We start from the raw sequence: 22,686 nt of genomic DNA on the forward strand, positions 1-22,686 counted from the left end.
ATCCAGTTCCAGAAGATGAAAGAAGCATTTGAAAAGCGTTCTACACTCGAGTCATTTGCCAAGAAAGCTAAAAATGACCTTGATAGTCATCTTACGCCTTCTTATAACATTTCCAAAATTATAGTAGTGTGGAAAATCTCATACAACTGGTGAAAGATTAATAATGCTTGTTGTATCAGGTGCTCACTACTGTTCCTAAAATGGATACCAGTATTTTAAAATCAATTCCTCTGAGTAGCAACTCTGTAGCTTGTTGTATTGATGAAATGAGCGAAGACATTGAGTATCAACTATCCACAGAGCTACAAAAAGCAGAATCTGAGATACAACTGGATGAATCAACTGTGCAAGACAATGAGGCATTACTGATGGCATATGTACGGCAGTTCAAAAATGGAAAAGTTTATTAAGAGATTCTCTTTTGTAAAAAGTTAAAATCAAATATCAATGGTGAATAGATCTATGACGAGCTCAAAATATACATATATTGAGACTAAAAGTATTCCAGTTAGGAACACGTGCAACAGATGGAGTACTGTATATGACAGGTCACCATGCTGGTTTAGTGGCATTTATGAAAAAAGAAATTCCAAGTCTGTTTGCAATCCATTATGTAATTCATTGTCAACAGCTCACAGCCAAAAACCTCAGCCAGCACGCTTTTTCAAGCATGACTCTGTAATATCTGCTATCAACAAAATTACAGCTCATCTATTAAATAGCAAGATCTGTCAGCTATGCCAAGATAACGATGAAGAGTTTGAATGCTTGCTTTTTCACACTGAAGTGCATTGGTGGTCAAAAGACTGCTGCTTCAAATATTTCTTTGATCTTTTTTGACACTGGTTGAATTTTTGCTCAAAGTAGACAAGAGCTTGGGAAACAAGATTGAGCTTCTTTGTGGAGATGTGGCACACATAGCCGATCTGTATGACGAAAATTAACATTCTAGGTATGAAACTGCAGGGTGAGAATTTCAATTTAAGCCAGGCAAAATGTTCAGTGTCCACTTTTATTTGAAGATTGTAAATATATAAGCAAAACATTGGGAGAAGAATGTTCTCACAGTTGCCCTACATGGACAGTATGGCACTCTCCTTCACAGACGCTGATTTACAAGACTGCTGCTTACACCTGCAGTCACTGAAGGAGGATTGTCAGAATCGATTCAAGGATTTGAACAATCTGGAAATTTCAGACTGGGTCATTGACCCATTTCTTTGCAAGGTTGAAGAACAGGAAGAGAGTTTGTTACACGTGGGGACTTAAGGCTTTTGCTGTCACATCTTGAACCGAATATTTCAACTCATGCTAAAAACCATCGTTCAGGGATTACATTGATATCGAAGCTGCTATACAGTGCATAGGTGTAAGCAGTAAGCTACGTTTAAAGCCAAATAAAAATTTAAAGCAGAATAATTTTTTTTCATGTTAGTATATAGAAGACATGTTTTTACACTATGGGGCTGCTGAAAATTATATTGTGCCTAAGATGGGTATTGGCAAGTAGGAAGGTGCTTTAGAGGGCGTTGGGCTAAAAAAAGGTTGGGAAACATTGGCGTAACTCTTTACAATTGTGTCATCACTGTTTGTAAGGAGATTGTACATTTTCTCTGTGACGGTGTGCATTTCATCCGGTGCTCTGGTTCCCTGCCACATTCCAGAGAGACATATCGGTTATGGTTAGTAAGTTATGGGCATTCTATGGTGCCACTTGTGGGCTGCCCCCAGCACTATAGGTTTTGATGCTTCAATATATACGTGATAAATAAAGCTAAGTTTTAAATCTAATCTTTTGTACAAAAGCTTCTGGACTGGGGATGGGGATAAAGACAATGCCCTCATGTACAGGTGGCTTCTAATTATAAAAAAGATAAAAGGTCAGCTTTATTTGTCATCTGTAGATCAAATTATCAAAACATACAGTGAAGTGTGTGGTTTGCGTTAAATCAAATCAGCAAGGATTGTGCTGTGCTTCCGGTGCAAACATAACATACTCATAACTTATTAACCATACGGCTTTGGAACGTGGAAGGATACCGGGGTACCCAGAGGAAACCCACCTTGCAAACTCCTTCCAGACAGCAGCGCGAATTGAACTCTGATTAGCGATCGCTGGCGCCGTAAGACAATTGTGCTACCCACCATGCCACCAGGCCACAGTCAGGTCAGCCTTGCATCGGATTTTTATTGCAGACACCTGCAGGTCTCAAAGCCTGCTGCCCCTTTAGACGGCGTGTGCAAGATCACAGCTTGCTACATCCTACCGACACCCTTCTCCGGTCTGTGCCTGCTTACTGGCTCTGCTGCCAGTAGAGGGAACTGTTCCATGGTCAGGAGTGGAGACTCCCAGCCAAAGGACTGAACAGGGAAACAAAAAGAAGTGACACAGAGATTCCAGCTAATGAGCAAAAACTGCTGGAGACCTGAAATAAATGCAGAAAAGACTAGTCGCATAGTTTGGGATTGATACAGCCTTCTGGTGTCAATATTGATTTTTTTTTCAACCAGAGGTATTTTGCTTCCTCTGCCTATCATAAAACCAGCCAATTCTGCTGTAATTCATCTCTCCTTTACTTCAGCCTGACATGCAGCTCATAGCCCTTCCATTAGTAACATAACACACAGAAAAAGCCTGATTCCCTCAAACTGCCCATTAACCCATTTAACATGATGTCTCCCAATCAAAGATATTCCTTTTCCTATCCTCCTCTTTCATATCTGTGTAACTTAAAAAACACTTTTTATTTTCCTCTTTCTCAGTTAAGACAAACAGTTTTAGACCTGAAACATTAACTCTGATTCTCTCCCCAAAGATGCTGCCTGACCTGCTGAGTGTTTCCAGCATTAACTAATTATAGCTTTGAGCTTCTGGCATCCTGCCCCCTCCTGGACATCTCCACCGTCAGCCTCCTATAGACAGTTCTGACAAAAGTTCATCATCCTAGATTACTAACTCAGTTTTCCTCTCTCCGTAGATGCTGTCTGACCTGGTACTTCCAGCTTTCTCTTTATTTCAGAATTCCTGCATCTGCTGTGTTCTATACCTCACAGTTTTTCCCCCTCTCTCCTTGGGTTTCATTCATTGGCCCTAGATACACCTTTCCAAGACAGATCAGATGTAGCTAGTCAGACTTTACTTCCATCTCTCAGTCAGCACCACCAGCATTTGTATCATTCAGTCTCTCCTGGAATCATAAAGCTAAACAGCATACAAACAGACCCTTCGGCCCATCTCATCCATGCCAACCAATTTGCCTAACTGAACTAGTCCCATTTATCTGCATTTGGCTCAACCATCAGGCTCTTGAACCAAATGAGATAACTTCACTCAACTTCATTTGCCCCACCATGGTACAGTTTCCACAATGGGCTCACTCTTCAACTCATGTTCTTGATATTTATTGTTTATTTATTTATATTATTCTCCTTCCCGTTCCATTTGCACAGTTTGTTGTCTTCTGCACTCTGGTTGAATGCCTTAGTTGGGTGGTCTTTCATTGATTCTGATATAGTTACTATTCTATAGATTTGTTGAGTATGCCCACAAGAAAATTAATCTCAGGGTTGTATATGGTGATATATATACATTAATAAAATTTACTTTCAACTTTCAGTTATATCCCTCTAAATGTTTTCTAACCCATGTAACTGTCCAAATGTCTTTTAACTTCCCTAAGTGTACCTGCCTCTACCACTGCCTCTGGCAGCTTTTCCCTTGAACTCAGCATCTTCCCTCAAGTCCCTTTTAAATCTTTCCCCTTTCACTTTAAACCTATACTATCTGCTTTAGGACGTTCCAAACCTGGGGGAAAGAATGCGGCTGTTCACCTTATTAATACTTCACTTTATAAACCTCCCTAAGATCACCTCCCGGCCTTCTATGCTCCAGGGAAGAAGTCCTAGACTATCCAATCTTTCCTTATAACACAAGCCCTCCAGCCTTGATAACATCCTCATAAATATTTTTGCACCCTCTGCAGATTAATAGTTGGGTGACCAGAACTATATGCTGTACTACAAATATGACCTCATGAGCTCGCTTGGTGTTGAGCTTTCACCGACAGTCCTATTGTTCCCTCTATCCCTCCCCATTTTCTACAATTTAAAAGTCTTTGGCCTCTAACTTTTCCCAGTTTGGAGGAAGGATCATTGCTGCCTCTACTCTTGACTGATTCTTTGATCTGTAGACTCACTTTCTGTAAATAAGTCACTCTTTTCAACTCATGTTCTCAGAATTAACTTGATTTGCATAACTTGTCTTCTTTTGCACATTGGTTATTTGTTAGTCTTTGATTATGTATAGTTCTTCTATTTTCTATTATGAATGCCTACAAGAAAATGAATCTCAATGTAGTATATGGTATCATGCTTCGATAATAAATTTTACTTTGAACCTTAAATACTGTTTTCCTCAGTCAAATACTGTTTCTCATCTTGGCAGATGCCAATAAACTCAAGGAAAACTGAGGCAATGTTGGAGAATTTTCATAGATCAGCGATATCAGTTATTTTTACTCATTAAGAGACTATCCCTTGCCCGTGACCCTGATTCGTAACAGTGATGCCATCCTTGTAAACCCTTGGCAGCAGCTCCCAAACCTGCCACCTCTACTACCAAGAAGGTCAAGGGCAACAAGCCAATGGGAACACCGATCTTTGTGACTTAACCCTCCAACATTGTAATTTAACCCTAGTGTCAGCAGGCGATGGGAGAACTGGGGGAGTTAATAGCACATGAAGAAGAAGAGGTTACAGTGAAGTTATCTGGAGAACAGGATTGATGGGAATGCTCTGTCATCTGTCATAGATTTAATAGGCTGAATGAGCATTACTCATCAGTGAGGAAATTCCTTGCAGTGTCCTGCATCACAGATCCTGCATTGTCACAGGGTCTAAATCCTGGAACTCCCTCCCACTGTGGGAGCATTATCACTTAAAGGACAAGAGTAGTTCAAAAGATACCTTCTCAAGGGAACTTAGAGATACAGGCCTCGACAACAATTCCCACATCCTTATGAACAAAAGAACAATATCACTACAGGCACCCCAGTTCAATGTTGGAAAATAAAAAGAAATGCAGATGCTGAAAATCTGAAATAAAACAGAAAATACTGGAAACACTTAGATGGGTCTGCTGAAGGGTCACTCATTCTTCAGATGTGGCTTCACCTACTAAATCTTCCCAGCATTCTCTACTATGCTAAGCATGTTGTAATGCTAACAGCAACCAGCAGAGGGAGCACCGAGTCAGCTTCTCTAACGTCAATGAGGGGGTCTATCTGCTTTCTGAGCAGCTTGGGAAAGCAGGAATTGATGGGCATGGATCTGTGAGAGAACCAGCCGAGACTTGCATTTCAGTAGCATCTATCATGTCCTTATATCGCATGCCAAAGTACCTCCAGCTCATGAAATAGTTAAATAGTGTGGCACTCTGCTGCGATGCAAACCGAACCCTCAGAGGAGACTCTCTGAATACAGTTGCTCAAAGGATTAAAGTTGGCTTTGAACCTGAAATAAATCCAATTGTTCTTCCAAGTGGCCCCATGATAGCTGATGGGACCTGCGCTCGATTTAATTTCCTCCCAGTGTTGCAGTTGCTCTGTACTGCTCCAAACCGTCAGTGTTGATTTTTTATGGTGAATTGACTCAGCTAAGACCCAAACCCAAAGTTGTGAACATAGCCCAGTCCGTCACACGAACCAGCCTCCCCTCTGCTGCCTTCAGAAAGCAGCCATGATAACTAAAGACAAACCCCTCCCCTCCAATCCTGGTTACTCTCTCTTCTTCCCTCTCCCATCAAGCAGAAGAATCAAAAGCCTGAAAGCACAGTCAACTCTTATCCTGCTGTTGTCAGACTCTATAATCAACCTTTTATGTGGTAAAAGATGACCTCTTGACCTCTCAACATACCTCTGTGTCAATCTTTTAACCTTCTCCAAGATCATTCTAACACTTGCCTCTCATGTAGCCCTCCATTTTTCATTCAGTCATGTGCCTATCTAAGAGTCTCGTAAATGCTCTGTCATGGTCCCTTCTGGCAATCGCCCACCATGCCATTTACCTCAGGAATTGGGCCTCAATCACCTCATTTAAATTCCCATCATTCCCAGGTTCCACTAACTACACACACTGCTTCCCATCAGAAACTGCAGGATAATGACCCTGTGACCACAACAAGGAGCTGACAACTCGTTGGTTGACTCTTGTATGAGTAGCCTCGTTCCATGGTTCTTAGTTCTAAGTCTAGCATCATTCCTGAATTCTCTACTAAAACCAAGACTTCGGCTAAAGACTCCCTCTGGCCACCAATTCCACGCTCGCTACGACCATAACACCTCCCAACTTGGCGTCCGCGCCTGTGTTCAGCACTTGGGTTCGTACCACCGCCACGTCATTGCAACATGCTCCTTGTGTATCTGCCTTTACCATCACCCTTGGCAATGTGTTCCATGAACTCACCACTCTCTGAATAAAAAAAAACTTACATCTGACATCCTCCCCATATTTTCTGCCATTCACCAACCAATCCACTGTCTCTATGCTTCTCATCATCTTGTACATCTCCATTGCTCCGAAGAGAGAACCCGTAGCTTACTCAACCTTTCCCCATAAAGTGTGCCCTCTAATCCTGGCTGCATCCTGGAACATCTCCTCCGTACCCGATGAAGACTGTGCTAAATATGTGAGAAATAGATTTTAACCTCATAGGTGGGCAGAGGGAAAGAATAAGAAACAGAGAGACTGAACTTTCACCCAAAACGCTGATAACTTATTTCATCCCACTAAATGGGATGGCTAAAACTTGTGGCATTCATGATCAGCCATGATGTCAGAGAGAGCTGTAAACGAGGAAATCTGTGAGCTAGTCCCCTCGAGGAAGACTCATCAGAAACTTATGGTCATTTCCAGTGAGAGACTGACAACAGGTAATCCCAGAGGGAAAACAGTTCCCTTATCATCACTTGGTTGAACTCCTGAAACTCCCTCCCCAACAGCAGCAGTGGGAATACCATCTCTAGTTGACAAAAATGGATCTCCGTTACTTCCTCTGGGGAAATAAGGGATGGGCAATAAATGCTGGCGTCTCCAATGATGCTGACATCCACATGACCAATTAACCTGCTAACCCGTACGTCTTTGGAATGTAAGAAGAGACAGGAGGACCCTGAGGAAACCCATCAGGTCATGTAGAGAACATTTAAACTCCTTACAGACAGTGAGTAAGTCCTGATGGGAATTAAATTAAGGGCAAGTACAGAGATGAATGTGGATAAGGTGAGGGGACCAAAATAATGATCATCAACTAAGTGGAGTGAACAATGTAGAGAGATCAGGGAAATTATTAAAGGATATCCCTTGTGCACAATTAACCTTCTGTAGAGAATAAATAACAGCACAGACATGATGGTCTGATTCCAGGTTTTAAATACTTTATAAAATTAGACTATATCTCGCCAGTCAGCTGCTTGGCAAACTGACTAGAAATGATACAGTGGAACTTATCCACAGTTTGCAAAGGTTATGGTTCAGTGATTGTAAAGAGGCCTCACTAATGGGTTATTGAAAGATGTGTGGAAGAAATCTATTCCATCATTGTTTAACCCTTTGACCTCCATCACCGTCCCCCATTCCTTCAGTCAGCAGATGACATTAACTCCACCACTAAATGCACATTTAAAAAAACTGCAGATGCATGAAATCAGAAATAAAAACAGAAAATGCTGGAAATACTCAACGGATCAGGCAGCATCTGCGGAAGAACAAGCAGTGTTAACCTTTCAGATTAGAGACCCTTCATCAGAACTGGAATACATAGAACAGAAAACAGGTTGTTTTGGAGTTGCAGGGGAAGTGGCTGGAAGTGGTGGTTAAGACAAAGGAAATATCTCTGATAGGGCGAGATCGAATGAGTAAATGGGGCAGTTAAAGGCAGATGATGCTTCTTGTCTGTGTTATTGCCAATGGCAGGGTTGTGGGACAGGACCAGCAAGACAGGTTATACCAATGGAGAGAGAAGAACTGAGCTAAAATCATGGCTGGAAGTCTGGAGAGATGGCCAGATCTGATACAGATTGAAAGAACGAATGAGAAACCTGAAGCTGCAGAGTTCAATATTCACCCAGCCTCTTTTTTTTTGTCTTTATATCCTGCAACACTCTTTGACAATCCCCACTAATTAGGTATCAAGGTCCTACTGAGATATATTCACCATCTGACCATCTCACTGGTTAGTGATGGGGCACAAATGAACACTGGGTTAAGATTATTATTACTACACGTTGCAGTATTTGGTTTTGAAGCCTTGTTCGTCAGTCATCCAGCATAATCAGATAACCAATGCTACTGCAATCTCTATGTAACACAACCTATCTCTTACTCTCCATCAGCATGCTATCTCAAACAGCCACTTGTCAAGGTATCCTCTAATAACATAATAACTGAGCTTTTGTGTAATATCTTGGGCAGGTTCCAAAGAGGTAATGGACAACTCATTGACAGCAGGGAGCTATTACCTTGTCTGAGCTTGGTCTTTCATTGCTGGTAATACATTTCAGACATGAGCCCTGGCTTATAGGACTTTAATGGCTCACACAAAAACTGAAAATGTTGGAAAAACATAAGAGGATAATCATAGAACACTACAGCACAGAAACAGAACCTTTGGCCCATCTAGTCTGTGCTGAATTATAATTCCACCTTGTTCCATGGACCCTCATGTGGACCACAGTACATCATACCCCTCCCATCCGTGTACTTATCCAAACTTCTCTTAAATGTTGAAATTGAACCTACATCCACCTCTTCCGCTTGACAGCTTGTTCTGCACTCACACTACCCTCTGAGTGAAGAAGTTCCCCCTCAGGTTCCCCTTAAATATTTCACCTTTGACCCTTATCACACGACTTGATGTTCCAGTCTCACCAAACCTCTGAGGAAAAAGCCTGCTTGCATGAACCCTATCGATAACCCTCATAACTGTAGAAGGTGAGAGAGTCAATGTTTCAGTTGGAGAATACTTAGCTGTTCTTCGTCTGAAATAATCAAAGCAGTCAAAAGACTACTATTGTAAGTAACACACATCAAAGTTGCTGGTGAACGCAGCAGGCCAGGCAGCATCTCTAGGAAGAGGTACAGTCGACGTTTCAGGCCGAGACCCTTCGTCAGGACTAACTGAAGGAAGAGTTAGTAAGAGATTTGAAAGTGGGAGGGGGAGGGGGAGATCCAAAATGATAGGAGAAGACAGGAGGGGGAGGGATGGAGCCAAGAGCTGGACAGGTGATAGGCAAAAGGGGATACGAGAGGATCATGGGACAGGAGATCCGGGAAGAAAGACAAGGGGGGGGGACCCAGAGGATGGGCAAGAGGTATATTCAGAGGGAGAAAAAGGAGAGTGAGAGAAAGAATGTGTGCATAAAAATAAGTAACAGATGGGGTACGAGGGAGAGGTGGGGCCTAGCGGAAGTTAGAGAAGTCGATGTTCATGCCATCAGGTTGGAGGCTATCCAGACTATTGTAAGTACCCTGTTCCGCTATACCAAGCAAAGTAAGCCCATAATTCACTCACTGTGTCAGGAAGGACTCAAAGATTCCAGCTATGTCCCATTAGAGACCAAGCAAGTTCAACTCTTTCAACAATTGGTTCCTCAACTAAGCATCCAGATTGAAGAGAAGGTTAAACTTCTCATGTTAACCAAGTATCTCAGTGTGGTTGTAATTCTGTTTGACCTTTATGGTGGACAACACCTGTGACACTTACCTGTCAGCGACAGCAGAACAGGACCCGTAGAACACTTCATCCTCAGGGTCTTTGGGCTGCTCTTCTCTGCTCTCCTCCCCACTCCCAGGACTGCCATCTATCGCGGTCTCCACGGGAGGAGCAGCGTGGTCTCTCTGGGAATCACATCCAACCACTGAGCTTGGCAGGTGTGGACTCTGACACTTGTCGGGACTGACCGTCTCGTACTCGGCCATGACTTCATCCAGGTTGGTTTCCTGGTAGCGCCTTACCGGCACGGCATCCAGGTCTGTCTCCGAGTATCTGGTCTCTCTGGATGCGTCTCCTGCTGAGCAATTCCCATTTGGCAAAGGTGGGCCCTTCAGATCACCCTGCACCTCTCCCAAGCCATGACAGACCGGCTTACACGCCTGAGAGGGTCCACCAGTGAATGACTCCTTCTGCTTCTCCTCTGCTGCCTCATTCTTTTCAGTGATGTGCAGATTTGCCAATGGTTGCTGGATTCCAGATTCTCCTGCAAAAAGTGAAAAACAGAGTATTAGGCAGTGAATTCTCAGACCCTGCCCAAGAGGTAATGAGGCCCAACACTAGACTCGATTCCGTGCGACGGAACTGAAATTACGTTGACCAACTCTGCTTGAACACATTGTGATTAAAAAGCACAAGTCCATAAGAGTAGAAACTGAGACAATTTAAGTGTCACTTCACAGACGAAACTTTGGATGAATTTATCTGCTGTTTACCTGTGTCAGCACTTGGATAAATAACAGAGCTGTAATAAAGGATGTTGAGGCTTTGGAGAGGGTGCAGAAGAGATTTACCAGAATGCTGCCTGGTTTAGAGGGCATGTGCTATCATGAGAGGCTGGACAATTTTGGGTTGTTTTCTCTGCAGCGGTGGAGGCTGAGTGGAGATCTGATTGAGGTTTACAAGATTATGAGAGGCATAGATAGAGTAGATAGGGAATATATTTTCCCCAGAGTAGAAATGTCTAATACTATAGGACAGGCAATGAAGATGAGAGGGGGTAGGTTCAAAGGGGATATGAGGTGTAAGTTTTTTACTCAGAGAGTGGTGGATGCCTGTAATGTGCTGCCTGGTGTGGTGGTAGAGGCAAATATATTAGAGACTTTTAAGAGATGTTTAGATAGGCACATGAATATGAGGAAGATGGAGGGGCATGGACATTGTTTAGGTAGGAGAGATTGGTTTTTGTTTTTTTTAATTTACTTTTTAGCTGGTTCGACACCACATTGGGGGCCAAAGTGTTGCACTGTTCTATGTTTTGTGTTAAAGCTGTAATAATATTGGGAATGGAAGGGTTAACACAAGTAGCTTTTGATGGTTCTGGGCCTGTACTCACTGGAGTTCAGAAGAGTGAAAGGGGATCTCATTGAAAACTATCAAATTTTGAAAGCCCTAGATAGACGTGGAGAGGATGTTTCCTATAGTGGGGGAGTCAATGACTAGAGGACAGAACCTAAGAACAGAAGCATATCCCTCTAGAACAGAAATGAGAAGGAATTTCTTTAGCCAGAGGGTGGTGAATCTGTGGAACTCATTGCCATAGATGTCTGTGGAGGCAAGATATTGGGTGTTAGTGGGGTGGGGGATTGTTGTATTTGGAGTATTTTTAGTCACTCAGCCATAGTAAAGATGCCACTCAGCTGGATGTGCTGGGAGGCGGCCTGCAATGTACAGAGAATGGGTTACAAGGAAAATTAGCAGAGTAATGGGGCGACATAGTGAGCTGACGTAGACTCCTTTTAAGTCCCGAGGAAGGATGGAAATAGCTTCAGTATGAATCAATACTTGACTACTTTAATATGACTGTCTATGACTGGTGCCAGAATTCTGAACTAACTACCTCTTTCATATCCCCTTCCTGATGGCGTTGCCATATTTTCAAACCCTGAATTCTCCCACTTCCATTCAGGTCCAGGTCCAGGTCCAGGATCTGATTTAGATTTACTTATCTCAAGTACGTCAAAATATACAGTGAAATGCTTGTGTTAACAACCAACACCACCCAAGGATGTGCTGGAGGCAGCCCGCAAGTGTTGCCACACATTCTGCTGCCAACCTCGCATGCCCAGCGTGTTCAGCAAACAACATAAGCAGCAGCAGCAAAAACGGGGCAACAGTGAAACGAGCCCCTTTCCCACCCACTCACTGGAACGCAGGAGATTGAGGAGTGACCTGATAGAGGGGCATAGGCAAGGTGAAAGCAGGTCGTTATTCTTCCCCCAGAGAGGGTCGCTATAAACATAGGAGCATCGGTTTGAAACCAGAGGTGCGAGATATAAAAAATATAACAGGGGCAGCTTCTTCATGTAAAGAGTGGTGCATATTTGGAATGAGCTATCGGTTCATTTTCTGTCATTCTGCAAATTACTGTCACTGTAGCATTTCTGTCTGCACCAGCTCAGTTTGCACTAATATACTTTGCACCATTCTGTTCATTTTACATTTGTTTCTATATTTATTGTTGTTTTATTTTTTATTATGATACACTCAGTTGCCAGTTTAATAGGTACCTCCTATGGTCTTCTGCTGTTGTGACACAATCCCTTCAAGATTCGATGTGTTGTGCATTCAGAGACAGCCTTCTGCACACCACTGTTGTAACGTGTAGTTATTTAAGTTACTTTCGCCTTCCTGTCAGCTTGAACCGGTCCAGCTGTTCTCCTCTGACCCCCTTTTCATTAAAAAGGCATTTTCTCTCATAGAACTGCCACTCACTAGAAGTTTTTTTTGGTTTTTCACACCATTCTCTGTAAACTCTAGAGACTGTTGTGTGTGAAAATCCCAGGAGATCAGCAGTTTTTGGGTTACTCAAACCATACCATACCTGGCACCAACTATCATTCCAAAGTCAAAGTCACTTAGATCACATTTCTTCCCCATCCTGATGTTTGGTCTGAATGACAACTGAACCTCTTGGCCATGTCTGCATGCTTTTATGCATTGAGTAGCTACTACATGATTGGCTCATTAGATATTTGCATTAATAAGCCAGCGTACAGGGGTACCTAATAAAATAGCCACTGAGTAAGTACTTTTATTACTACCATGTGTTGATAATAATAGGTCAATAAAATACAATGGAATCAGTGAAAAGCTACACACAAGCAATCAGTGTACAAAAGAAGATAATGTGTGCAAAGACAATAAATAAATAAATAATACTGAAAATATGAATTGTGGAATTGTGGGCTTCATGCGAGCAATCAATTTCGCTGCACCTTGGTGTGTATGGCAATAAATGAATCCAATGCAATCTGGTGGCATCCTTCCAACATGCTCAAGCTGCTTTCAATATTTACCTTTATCTTCCGGGGCTTGTGGCTCCGATGTCCCATAGAAGAACTCTCGCCTGGCCTTTGCGATCTTCTGAGCCCGCTCGGAATGCTCCCTGGCCCATGTGCAGGAGAATGCCTTGAAAAAACCAGAAAGCAGCTCGTTGTTCATCAAGACACCTTGGCCATGCCCTCTTTTCAAAGCTGCCAACGGACTGGAGCTGCAGGAGCTTTAACAGCCTCACTTGAAGTTTCAATGACAGCTTTGTCCCCACTGCCACTGTGATCTGAAACTGACCGGAAAAACCCTAACACTCATCTCTTTTTCTCTTTATCAACATGCACTAATATTGTTAAGTTTGTTTTGTTTTGCACATGTGTGGTGATTGACATCGTCTGTCTAAGGACAATGGGTGATGATGATGATCATCACAAATCTGGGGAGAATGTACAGAGATCCTGAAAAACCCAGTCGTCAGGATCCCGCTCTCGGGCTCACCAGTGTAGTCCAAAGGAAAGCTTATAAGCAATACGTTTGGCACTAGCTTGGCTGCAGGAGCTGCTGGAAGGATGGTCAATGAAATCCAGCAGCTTTAGGGGCTCCACTCCAGACCTCTATTTACCCATGTGTAAATTATGTATAAGTTAAGTTTCTATAACATAGAACATAGAATAGTACAGCACAGTACAGGCCCTTCGGCCCACAATGTTGTGCCGACCCTCAAACCCTGCCTCCCATATAAGCCCCCATCTTAGATTCCTCCATTTACCTGTCTAGTAGTCTCTTAAACTTCACTAGTGTATCTGCCTCCACTACTGACTCAGGCAGTACATTCCACACACCAACCACTCTCTGAATAGAAAACCTTCCTCTAATATCCCCCTTGAACTTCCCACCCCTTACCTTAAAGCCATGTCCTCTTGTATTGAGCAGCGGCATTCCTCTTATTATCTTGTACACAATATAATAAACACAAGAAAGTCTACAGATGCTGGAAATCCAAAGCATCACAAACAAAATGCTGGAGGAACTCAGCAGGTCAAGAAGCATCTATGGAAATGAACAGTTAGTCGACATTTCAGGCCAAGACCCCTCTTCAGGACTGAGAGGGAAGAAGAAAGTAACCAGATTAAAAAGATGGGGAGAGGGGAAGGAGGTGAGCTGAAAGGTGATAGGTGATGCCAGGTAGGTGGGAAAGGATCAAGGGCTGGAGAAGAAGGAATCTGACAGGAGAGGACAGTGGGAGAAAGGGAAGGAGGAGGGGACTCAGGGTGAAGTAATAGGCAGGTGAGAAGAAGTATAAGGTCAGAGTGGGGAATAGAGGAGGGTGGGTGGAACTTTTTTGCCAAAAGAAGAAATCAACATTCTTGCCATCAGGTTGGAAGCTACCCAGGCGAAACATAAAGTGTTGCTCCTCCACCCTGAGGGCAGCCATTTTTTTTATGTATTCTGTTGCCGTTGCGAAAGGGTAAATTTCACGGCATTTATACCTGTGACAACAATAACCTGAGCAAAACACACAAAGTGCTCAAGGAACCCAACAGGTCAGGTAGCATTTATGGAGGGGAGTAAAAATCATATTTTGGCCCAAAATAACAACTGTTTATTCCTCTCCATTGGTGCTCTTGACATAGAAGCAAAACTAAACTTGAATAAAATTGAACTTGAGATGCTAAGCCATTTTAATTTCCAAATAATTGGACAGCAGGCTGTTGGAGCGGACTGTATTGCGTTTATATTATTCGTTATATCTCTGCCAGTGATTGGTGACTGTGATACTCTGCTTTAGAGGTCAGCTTAGGAGAATCCGCAAATAGACCAATGGACTGCCTGGCTATCACTCAGAACTTTAGGCAAGCACTAAAAACACATTTCAGATAGGTTCGCGAGGTTGTGTCCGATCTTAGGAAAAGAGGATTAGGAGTTGGCCACTCAGCCCCTCAAGCCTACCCTGTCTTTTAATATATTCAAGGTAGATTCATCCCAAGCCTCACCTCTTCAACAATCAGGCTCCTGAACCATCGTGGATAACTTCACTCACATCAAGTCTGAACTGATTCCACAACCTATGGAATTACTTTCAAAGACTCTACAATTCACGTTCTCAATATTATTTACTTATTTATTGTTTTTGCCCAGATTGTTTTCTTTTGTACACTGATTTTTTGTCAGTTGTCGCTTGTGTGCAGTTTTTCATTGATTCTATTGTATTTCTTTGCTCTACTGTGAATGCCCACAAGGAAATGAATCTCAGGGTAGTATACGGTGGCATATATGTACTTTGATAATAAATTGACTTTGGACTTTAAAGCCTCCTCTCCCCCTACTTTAGCAGATAACTTCTGTGGCTTACCAATAAGGGAAGAGCCACCAGCGGCTGTGTGGGACGTAAATATGGAATAGCAATTAGCACATCACTTTACATCAGCAGCAGTCACCAATCAGGGTTCGATTCCCGCCACTGCCTCTAAGGAGTTTGTACGTTCTCCCCATGACCACTTGAGTTTCCCCCAGGTGCTCTGGTTTCCTTCACATTCCAAAGACATACAGGTTAGGGTTAATAAATTGTGGGCATCGGAAGTGTGGCATCACTTGTTGCTGCCAATACAACCCTCGCCAATTTGAACTGATGCATGTTGCCGATAAGTGGAGGTTAATAAGTTCTTCATTGGTAAGGATGACAAAAATAATGGAGAGAAGGCAGGAGAATGGGATTGAGAGGGAAAATAAATCATCCATGATCGAATAGAGGGACAGCATTACTGGGCCGAATAGCCTAATTCTTCTCCAATGCTTTATGATCTCATATCTTGTGGTCTAAAATGCTGTGGGAAAAAAGACTTGGCAGGTGAATCAGCAATTGTGGAAAGAGAAGTTAATGGTTCCCTTTACTAGAACAGGGATAGACAGAAATCAAAGATCAGTTTTGGGAATCAGAGAAGGTGAGGGAGGGTAAAGTGTAGAATAAAGGGAATATCTCTGATAGGGTGAGACTGGATGACCTGCCATGGAAGTTAGGGTCTGCATAAAGTGTTGCTTATGGCAAGGCTGTCGGACATGCCCAGCAAACCAACAAAGGCAAGAAAAGAGAAGAAAACCGAGCCAAAATGACGGCAGGCATGAGTGATGCGCATAGCGGTTTGGGTTGTAAAACAGGCAGTCCTCATAATGGAAATGAGTGCACCAATTGTTAGATGTGGCAGAGTGAGAGGCGGCTTTGTGTAGAGCATAAACGGAACGCTCTCCAAATCCGACCAGCTGGATTAGTTCGAGCAACGTCTGCTGGCCCTGTGTAGGTTCTCCTGTCATTTCCACACACATTACAACAAAGGGCGAATCACTGCTGGACGTTCAGCTGCCTTTAATAGTCTCAGTAACAGCCGGCTAAATAAGCTGGACATGTGCCAGTCAAGAGACACGCTTGTCGCTCAGGGCTCCAATTATTACAAACAGTCTGGGTTGATTCCAAGATAAACACCAAATCCGTTTCACAAGTCCCAGGTAGCTGAACGCCTGGTCGGCTGACTGTCAAATCAGGCTCTGCGTCCTGCTCTGCCGAGCTTGCTTAACATCTGCTGCCTCTGTACTCTTGCAAGGCCAGTCAGTAAGTGATAGCTGTCCATTCACATAGCCCCTGCCTTTTCTTATTATGCACTGTTCTCTTGAAAATAGATTCAAGCAACATTTGCTAACTGTGCACAAAACAATGTTGAGTTCTGTACATGAAGCAAATGCTGTAATTATAAGAGTTACAGCATAGAAACAGGCCCTTCGGCCCACCATGTCCATACTGAATGTTGAACAGTAAAGGTAAAAGAGAGAATGGGCTTGAGAGGGAAGGTAAATCAGCCATGATTGAAAGGCAGAGCGGACTAATTCCCATTATCTGCTTTAATCCATGGCCTTTTATGCCTTGACATTTCAAGCACTTGAGCAGCAGACTTAAAATGCTGGAGGAACTCAACAAGTCAGGGAGCATCTTTAGAGGGGAATAAGCAGATGATGTTTTGGACCGAGTCCCTTCATTGGGACTGAAAAGGAAGGGGGGCAGCAGCCACAAAAAGAAGGTGGGGGAGTGGAAGGGACACAAGCTGGCAGCTGAAAAGTAAGGGGGAAGGTGGGTGGGGGTTAAGGTAAGAAGCTGGGAGGTGATATGTGTTGCACATTTAATATTTTAGTAATATTTGAGTAACCTTGTAGATATATCATTTGATTAAGCATTGTTTGTTTAAATAATTATGAGTGACATGTGAATTGCATAAATCATTATACTACCACATGATACATGTACGTCTCACTTAAAGTCAAACACGAAGTTAGACCCACATTTCAGACTCCCATATCTTTTTTGAATTAGTTGAATGTTTTGAAGTTACAAAACTTTAACAACAGATGGAAGAGGTAAAGAGCTGAAGGAGGAGGAACTGGATCGGAGAGGACAGAGGACCATGGAAGAAAGAGAAGGTGGGACACCAGAGGGAAGTGATGGGCAGTTGAGAAGAGCCGAGAGGGAAGCCAGAAGGGGGAATGGAAGGTGGGGGGGGGGGGGGGAGGAGGAGGAGAAATTACCAGATGTTAGATAAATTGACGTTCATGCCATCAGGTTGGAGCTACCCATATAGAATACAAGGTGTTGCAAGATTAGCACTATTCCCTCTTAAGTTTGTTCAACACAAGATGACGTTCAATGGACTGAAGGGACTGCACTATATGACTATATATATTAATATATATAATATTTTTTGCATTGCTGTATTTTACTGATATTCTATACGTGCTTGTTATCTTGTATATGCAAGAATTAGGCCTCAAGCTGCAGAGTAGCCTGTTTACAGCCGCCAAGGCAGAGGCGTCAGAGCCAGTGCGCGCCACCGGGGGCAGTGTGGCGTGGCATCCAGGCGAGAGTCAGTGCTGTCCCCAGCATTCGCTCAGCAGAAGACAAGTTCTACTGTGGTCGACTGTAGATTGATGGCTCGAGTTTGGACTCTTATTGCATGGTTGTGATAGCAATATGTGCTTGCTATCTTGCATGTGCTGTGTGTGCTTTATGCTGTATGTGGTTGTAGGTACTATGTTTTGGCTCGGGAGCAATGTTGTCTCCTTTGGCTGTATTAATGAGAATTCATGTATGGTTGAATGACATATAAACATGAATTGAATTGAAATTGAATAAAGGGTCTCGGTCTGAAACATTAGATTATTTATTCCCCTGCATAGATGAGTTCCTCAAGCACTTTGTGTGTGTTGCTAAGGTGTTGGAAGATATGGTACTTCGGTGGGCTGGGCCTGATCACATCATTGCCTTCTGTGGCAAACAGTATGGCTGAGCTCAGAATTTTGAGCAAAACGGCTTCAGTTAAGGACATCATTGCATGCTTGTGATCCAGTACTGCAGCAGCTGTGTCAAACGTGCACTGGGCAATGATTGACTACACTTCGTCCACAACAGGAGAACATAGGTGTAAGATGAAACAGAGGGCCACAGAGGATCCGACAATATTTTCACACAGCGGGTTGTTTCAGTTTGGATTGTGCTGCCCAATGAGATGAGAGGGGCAGATGCACTTGCAATATGGAGTTACACAGCCTGGATACAGGCCCTCCGGCCCAAAGTTCATGCCAACTAAGAGGTCTATCTGAGTTAGTCCCATTTCCAATTTGTAAAGCAGCTAGGCAAGTACTTGAAATAAATACAAGAGATTATGCAGAGATTTGGTCAGGACTCAACACCTTAAAGGCGAGGTGAAAATCACAGGCCTCAAAAATGGGACAGTGTTACAATATGACGCACTGATCATTCACAGTGGAATCTCTCTGGAATTTATAGAATCCTCTACCCCACAGTGTTGTGGAGGCTCAGCCAAATTATTTAAAGTGAGGGTAGATCATTTGTGAGGATCAAGGGGATCTGACACAAAGGAGAAATTGAGGCCAGCATAGGTCAGGCATGCTCACACTGAACCGCCGAGCAGGGATGAGGGGATGGGGGGCCAGCTAGTCTACACCAGCTCCTATTTACTTGTGTCCTTCTGTATCGGTTCATCAACCATGGTTAATGTCAGTCACCGCTCTAAAGCCCAGGGAACCTTGCCTCCTCAATGCCCTACCCATTGACCAGGCATGGACAACACTCCTGTGGCCCTGACTGGAAACTAGTGTCAATCCCGAGAGTTTGTGGTGGTTTTGCACAAAGTGTCATTGGATGCAGGGTCTTCAAGCATTATTGATACGTATGTGAATGGGACTGAACAATATTCTATCAGAAATGCTCCCCCCTCCCATGAAGACCAAGCACACTTTGGCCAGCATATACCTATTCAGTGACAAAGCAGCCAAAACTATGTCCACTCATCCAGTCTATATTCATTTTTATTTATTTAGAGATAGAGCACGGAACAGGCCCTTCGGCCCAATGAACCGTGCTGCCCGGCAACCCACCTATTTAACCCTAGCCTAACCATGGGGCAATTACAATGACCAAATAACCTACTAATAAGTATGCCTTCAGACAGTGGGATAAGATGAGGAGAACATACAAACTCCTTACAGACAGCCCTGGAATTGATCTCTGAAGTCCAGAACACCCTGAGCTGTAATAGTGTCATGCTAACTGCTATACTACTGAGGCACCAGCTCTTCCCACAAACAACCAACCCAAGCATACAACCCTGGAGAATCAACTGGTCCATTTACTTTGAATATTTGCAATCTAATTGTCAAGACATAATTGAATAGATGCTATTATAGATGGTACCTGTTTGAAGCCGGGACTGTTAGGACTCTCCCTTCCAACTGAGAGTTCTGAGCTGTGATTGGATAGGATGCCATTACTGATGGAATTGTCATTGAAAGGGGAAGCAGTCATTGGCTTTGTTCCTAGGTTCAAACTCCTGGTCTGCGTTGGCTTTGAAGTGAGCACATGGTCTATTTTATTCCCATTACGGAGGCCAACGCTGGAATCTTGAGCATCAGAACACACTGGGCTTCCACTGCCAAGCAAGAGAGCTGAGCTTTGGTTGGAAACCATTCTGTCTGATGGTCTGCTGGAGGCTCCCAGAGTCACTGTGTCTAGACTTCCCGTCTGAGGCAGTTTTGATGCAAGACCTGACATTTTGCGCCCAGGAGATGGACTTCTATATCCAACTGAGGTGGAAGGAGGTTTTGTGTCCCGAGGAACCATTGATGAATTGAGGGGATTAACAATAGTCTTCACCTTGGATTTTTCAATATAGCTGAAAGTAACCACTGAGCTTTTACCTCTGGCGCTGACGCCCACCTTTTTGATTGTGTTCTCCAAGGTAACGGGGCAGAAAGAGCGAGTCCTGATGCCCACTGGAGAGGTGGGAGCAGTGGACCTCCCCGGGCTGCTGGGGGTCGTCTCCCGAAAGGGGTTGGTCTCTGACTGTGTGCGGACCAGCGAGGACATGCCCTTCGCTCGGCCGGGCAAGCCCAAGAGGTCGACCCTGGAATCCGGCGGCAGGCTGCGCCTCTGAATGTGGGGTCTGGGACTCAGGGAGTTGGCTGAGACGCGGCACGGCGATTGGGCATCGTATCGAGCAGCTTTCCAGTTGCCCAGCCGTGGCGAATCACAAGGCAGTTTAACACAATTTCCGGAGGGAGCAGTTCTCAGCTCCATGTAGAAAGTCATGACTTCAGTGTTCTGTGCCACCTATGTCCAATCCCGTCACAAGCAAGGGGCAGGCAGCAGTGGTGAATGGTCCTTCCGTCCTTGAGTAGTATCTGCTCCCCAACCTGGAAATTCCAAGAAATGTGTTACTGATGAACATTGTTAATGTGTTAGCCGACCTGGAGCTGAAATCTGAGTTACAATCTTCTATCAATGGAGATAAGGTTTGAAGAGCACAGTACAGACAGAGATCTGGACACCAGTTTAGACTGATAGCAATTACACTTCAGAGTAGCCCCTCAATGATAGGATTATTCTCATGTGGGAAGCTCAGAGAACATGCATGCACACAAATATGATTTAATATTATATATATATATATATATATACACACACACACATATACATATATATATATATACACACACACACATATACATATATATACACACACACACACACACACACACACACACACAGATTAACATGATTACACAAATTAAAATAGAAACATAGAAACATAGAAAATAGGTGCAGGAGTAGGCCATTTGGCCCTTCGAACCTGCACCGCCATTCAGTATGATCATGGCTGATCATCCAACTCAGAACCCTGTACCTGTCTTCTCTCCATACCCCCGATCCCTTTAGCCACAAGGGCCATATATAACTCCCTCTTAAATATAGCCAATGAACTGGCCTCAACTGTTTCCTGTGGCAGAGAATTCCACAGATTCACCACTCTCTGTGTGAAGAAGTTTTTCCTCATCTCGGTCCTAAAAAGCTTCCCCTTTATCCTTAAACTGTGACCCCTCATTCTGGACTTCCCCAACATCGGGAACAATCTTCCTGCATCTAGCCTGTCCAATCCCTTTAGAATTTTATACGTTTCAATAAGATCTCCCCTCAATCTTCTAAATTCCAGAGAGTATAAGCCTAGTCGATCCAGTCTTTCATCATATGAAAGTCCTGCCATCCCAGTAACCTTACACATAGACATTTACATGACAGACACAAAGACTCAGAGGCATACACACATAGATTAATGTGCTTGCAAATTCATTCAGACATGATACATTGCAGTAGATATGATATACATATGTGTTCCTCCTACACACAAACACAAAAAAGTAATAAATGCATATTTCCATATTTACAGAATAGGCACAAACATGCAAACACAAAATGATATAAATGCTCGACATGTAAATACTATTAATTTCGGACTAATTTGTCTTGATACTAGTAAAACCACATGAACCACTATGAATCTTCAGTGTTCCTGAGATGGCGATGGCCACCTGGATTGGAAATCATTGCTCTTGTTCATCATCGTCATGTGCTGTGTCACATGACATAGCTGATCGTGGTCTCGTGACCATGATTGTTCTTGGCAAATTTTTCTACATAAGTGAAAAATTTCTTCTTACAAGAGGGTGACCCCCAGCCATTATTTCTGCCCGATGTCAGTGGTCGCGTAAGCAGGGCTTGTGATATGTACCAGCTGCTCGTATGACTGCTCCCTTGGCTTCATGTGACCATGATCTGAGGGGCTAAGCAGGTGCTACGCCTTGCCTAAGGCTGACCTGCAGGATAGTGGAGGGAAGGAGCGCCTTACACTTCCTTTGGTAGAGACGTATCTCAACTCCACCACCCAATCCCTCTAAAGGCAGATGGGAGATTTGTTCATGCTGTGCATTTTACCTTTAACTCAACTGCAAAAGGGACTTCTCTGCCTTCCAGCTAGGTAGCAAGAGCAGGACTGAGGTGTCTCAAACCAGCCCCTACTGTGCACTCCCTGAATCATTCAGAGTTCAACAGTTCTGCATCAATTTGCACTGGGAAGCTGTGGAAAGCTAACTGTTAGTAGTGAAAGGGTCACGTTTTTTTTTAAAGTTCATTCACAGTGTGCAAAACTGTAGATTGTGTTAAGATCCTGTCACCATGATGTGGGCCAGAAGGTCTTTCATGAAAGGTGAATAATGGTTCATACCAAAAGGTCCTTCAGAATAGAAGGACATCC

The 22,686-nt window shown here is 43.5% G+C and overlaps 1 protein-coding gene across 1 annotated transcript in view; it reads right to left on the minus strand.

Moving 5' to 3' along the window:
• LOC140212122 (PH and SEC7 domain-containing protein 1-like) overlaps positions 1–22,686 on the minus strand; it is a 249,095-nt gene that overhangs the window by 138,364 nt on the left and 88,045 nt on the right. The window contains exons 4-6 of the mRNA XM_072282690.1: positions 19,794–20,791; positions 13,066–13,177; positions 9,761–10,253 (exon numbers count right to left, since the gene is read on the minus strand). Coding sequence (XP_072138791.1) covers positions 9,761–10,253; positions 13,066–13,177; positions 19,794–20,687 — 1,499 coding nt within the window. The 5' untranslated portion in view covers positions 20,688–20,791. The remainder of the gene's footprint in view (positions 1–9,760; positions 10,254–13,065; positions 13,178–19,793; positions 20,792–22,686) is intronic.

This window comes from Mobula birostris, chromosome 18 (assembly GCF_030028105.1).
Source record: "Mobula birostris isolate sMobBir1 chromosome 18, sMobBir1.hap1, whole genome shotgun sequence".
In the NCBI taxonomy this organism is placed as follows: Eukaryota; Metazoa; Chordata; class Chondrichthyes; order Myliobatiformes; family Myliobatidae; genus Mobula; species Mobula birostris.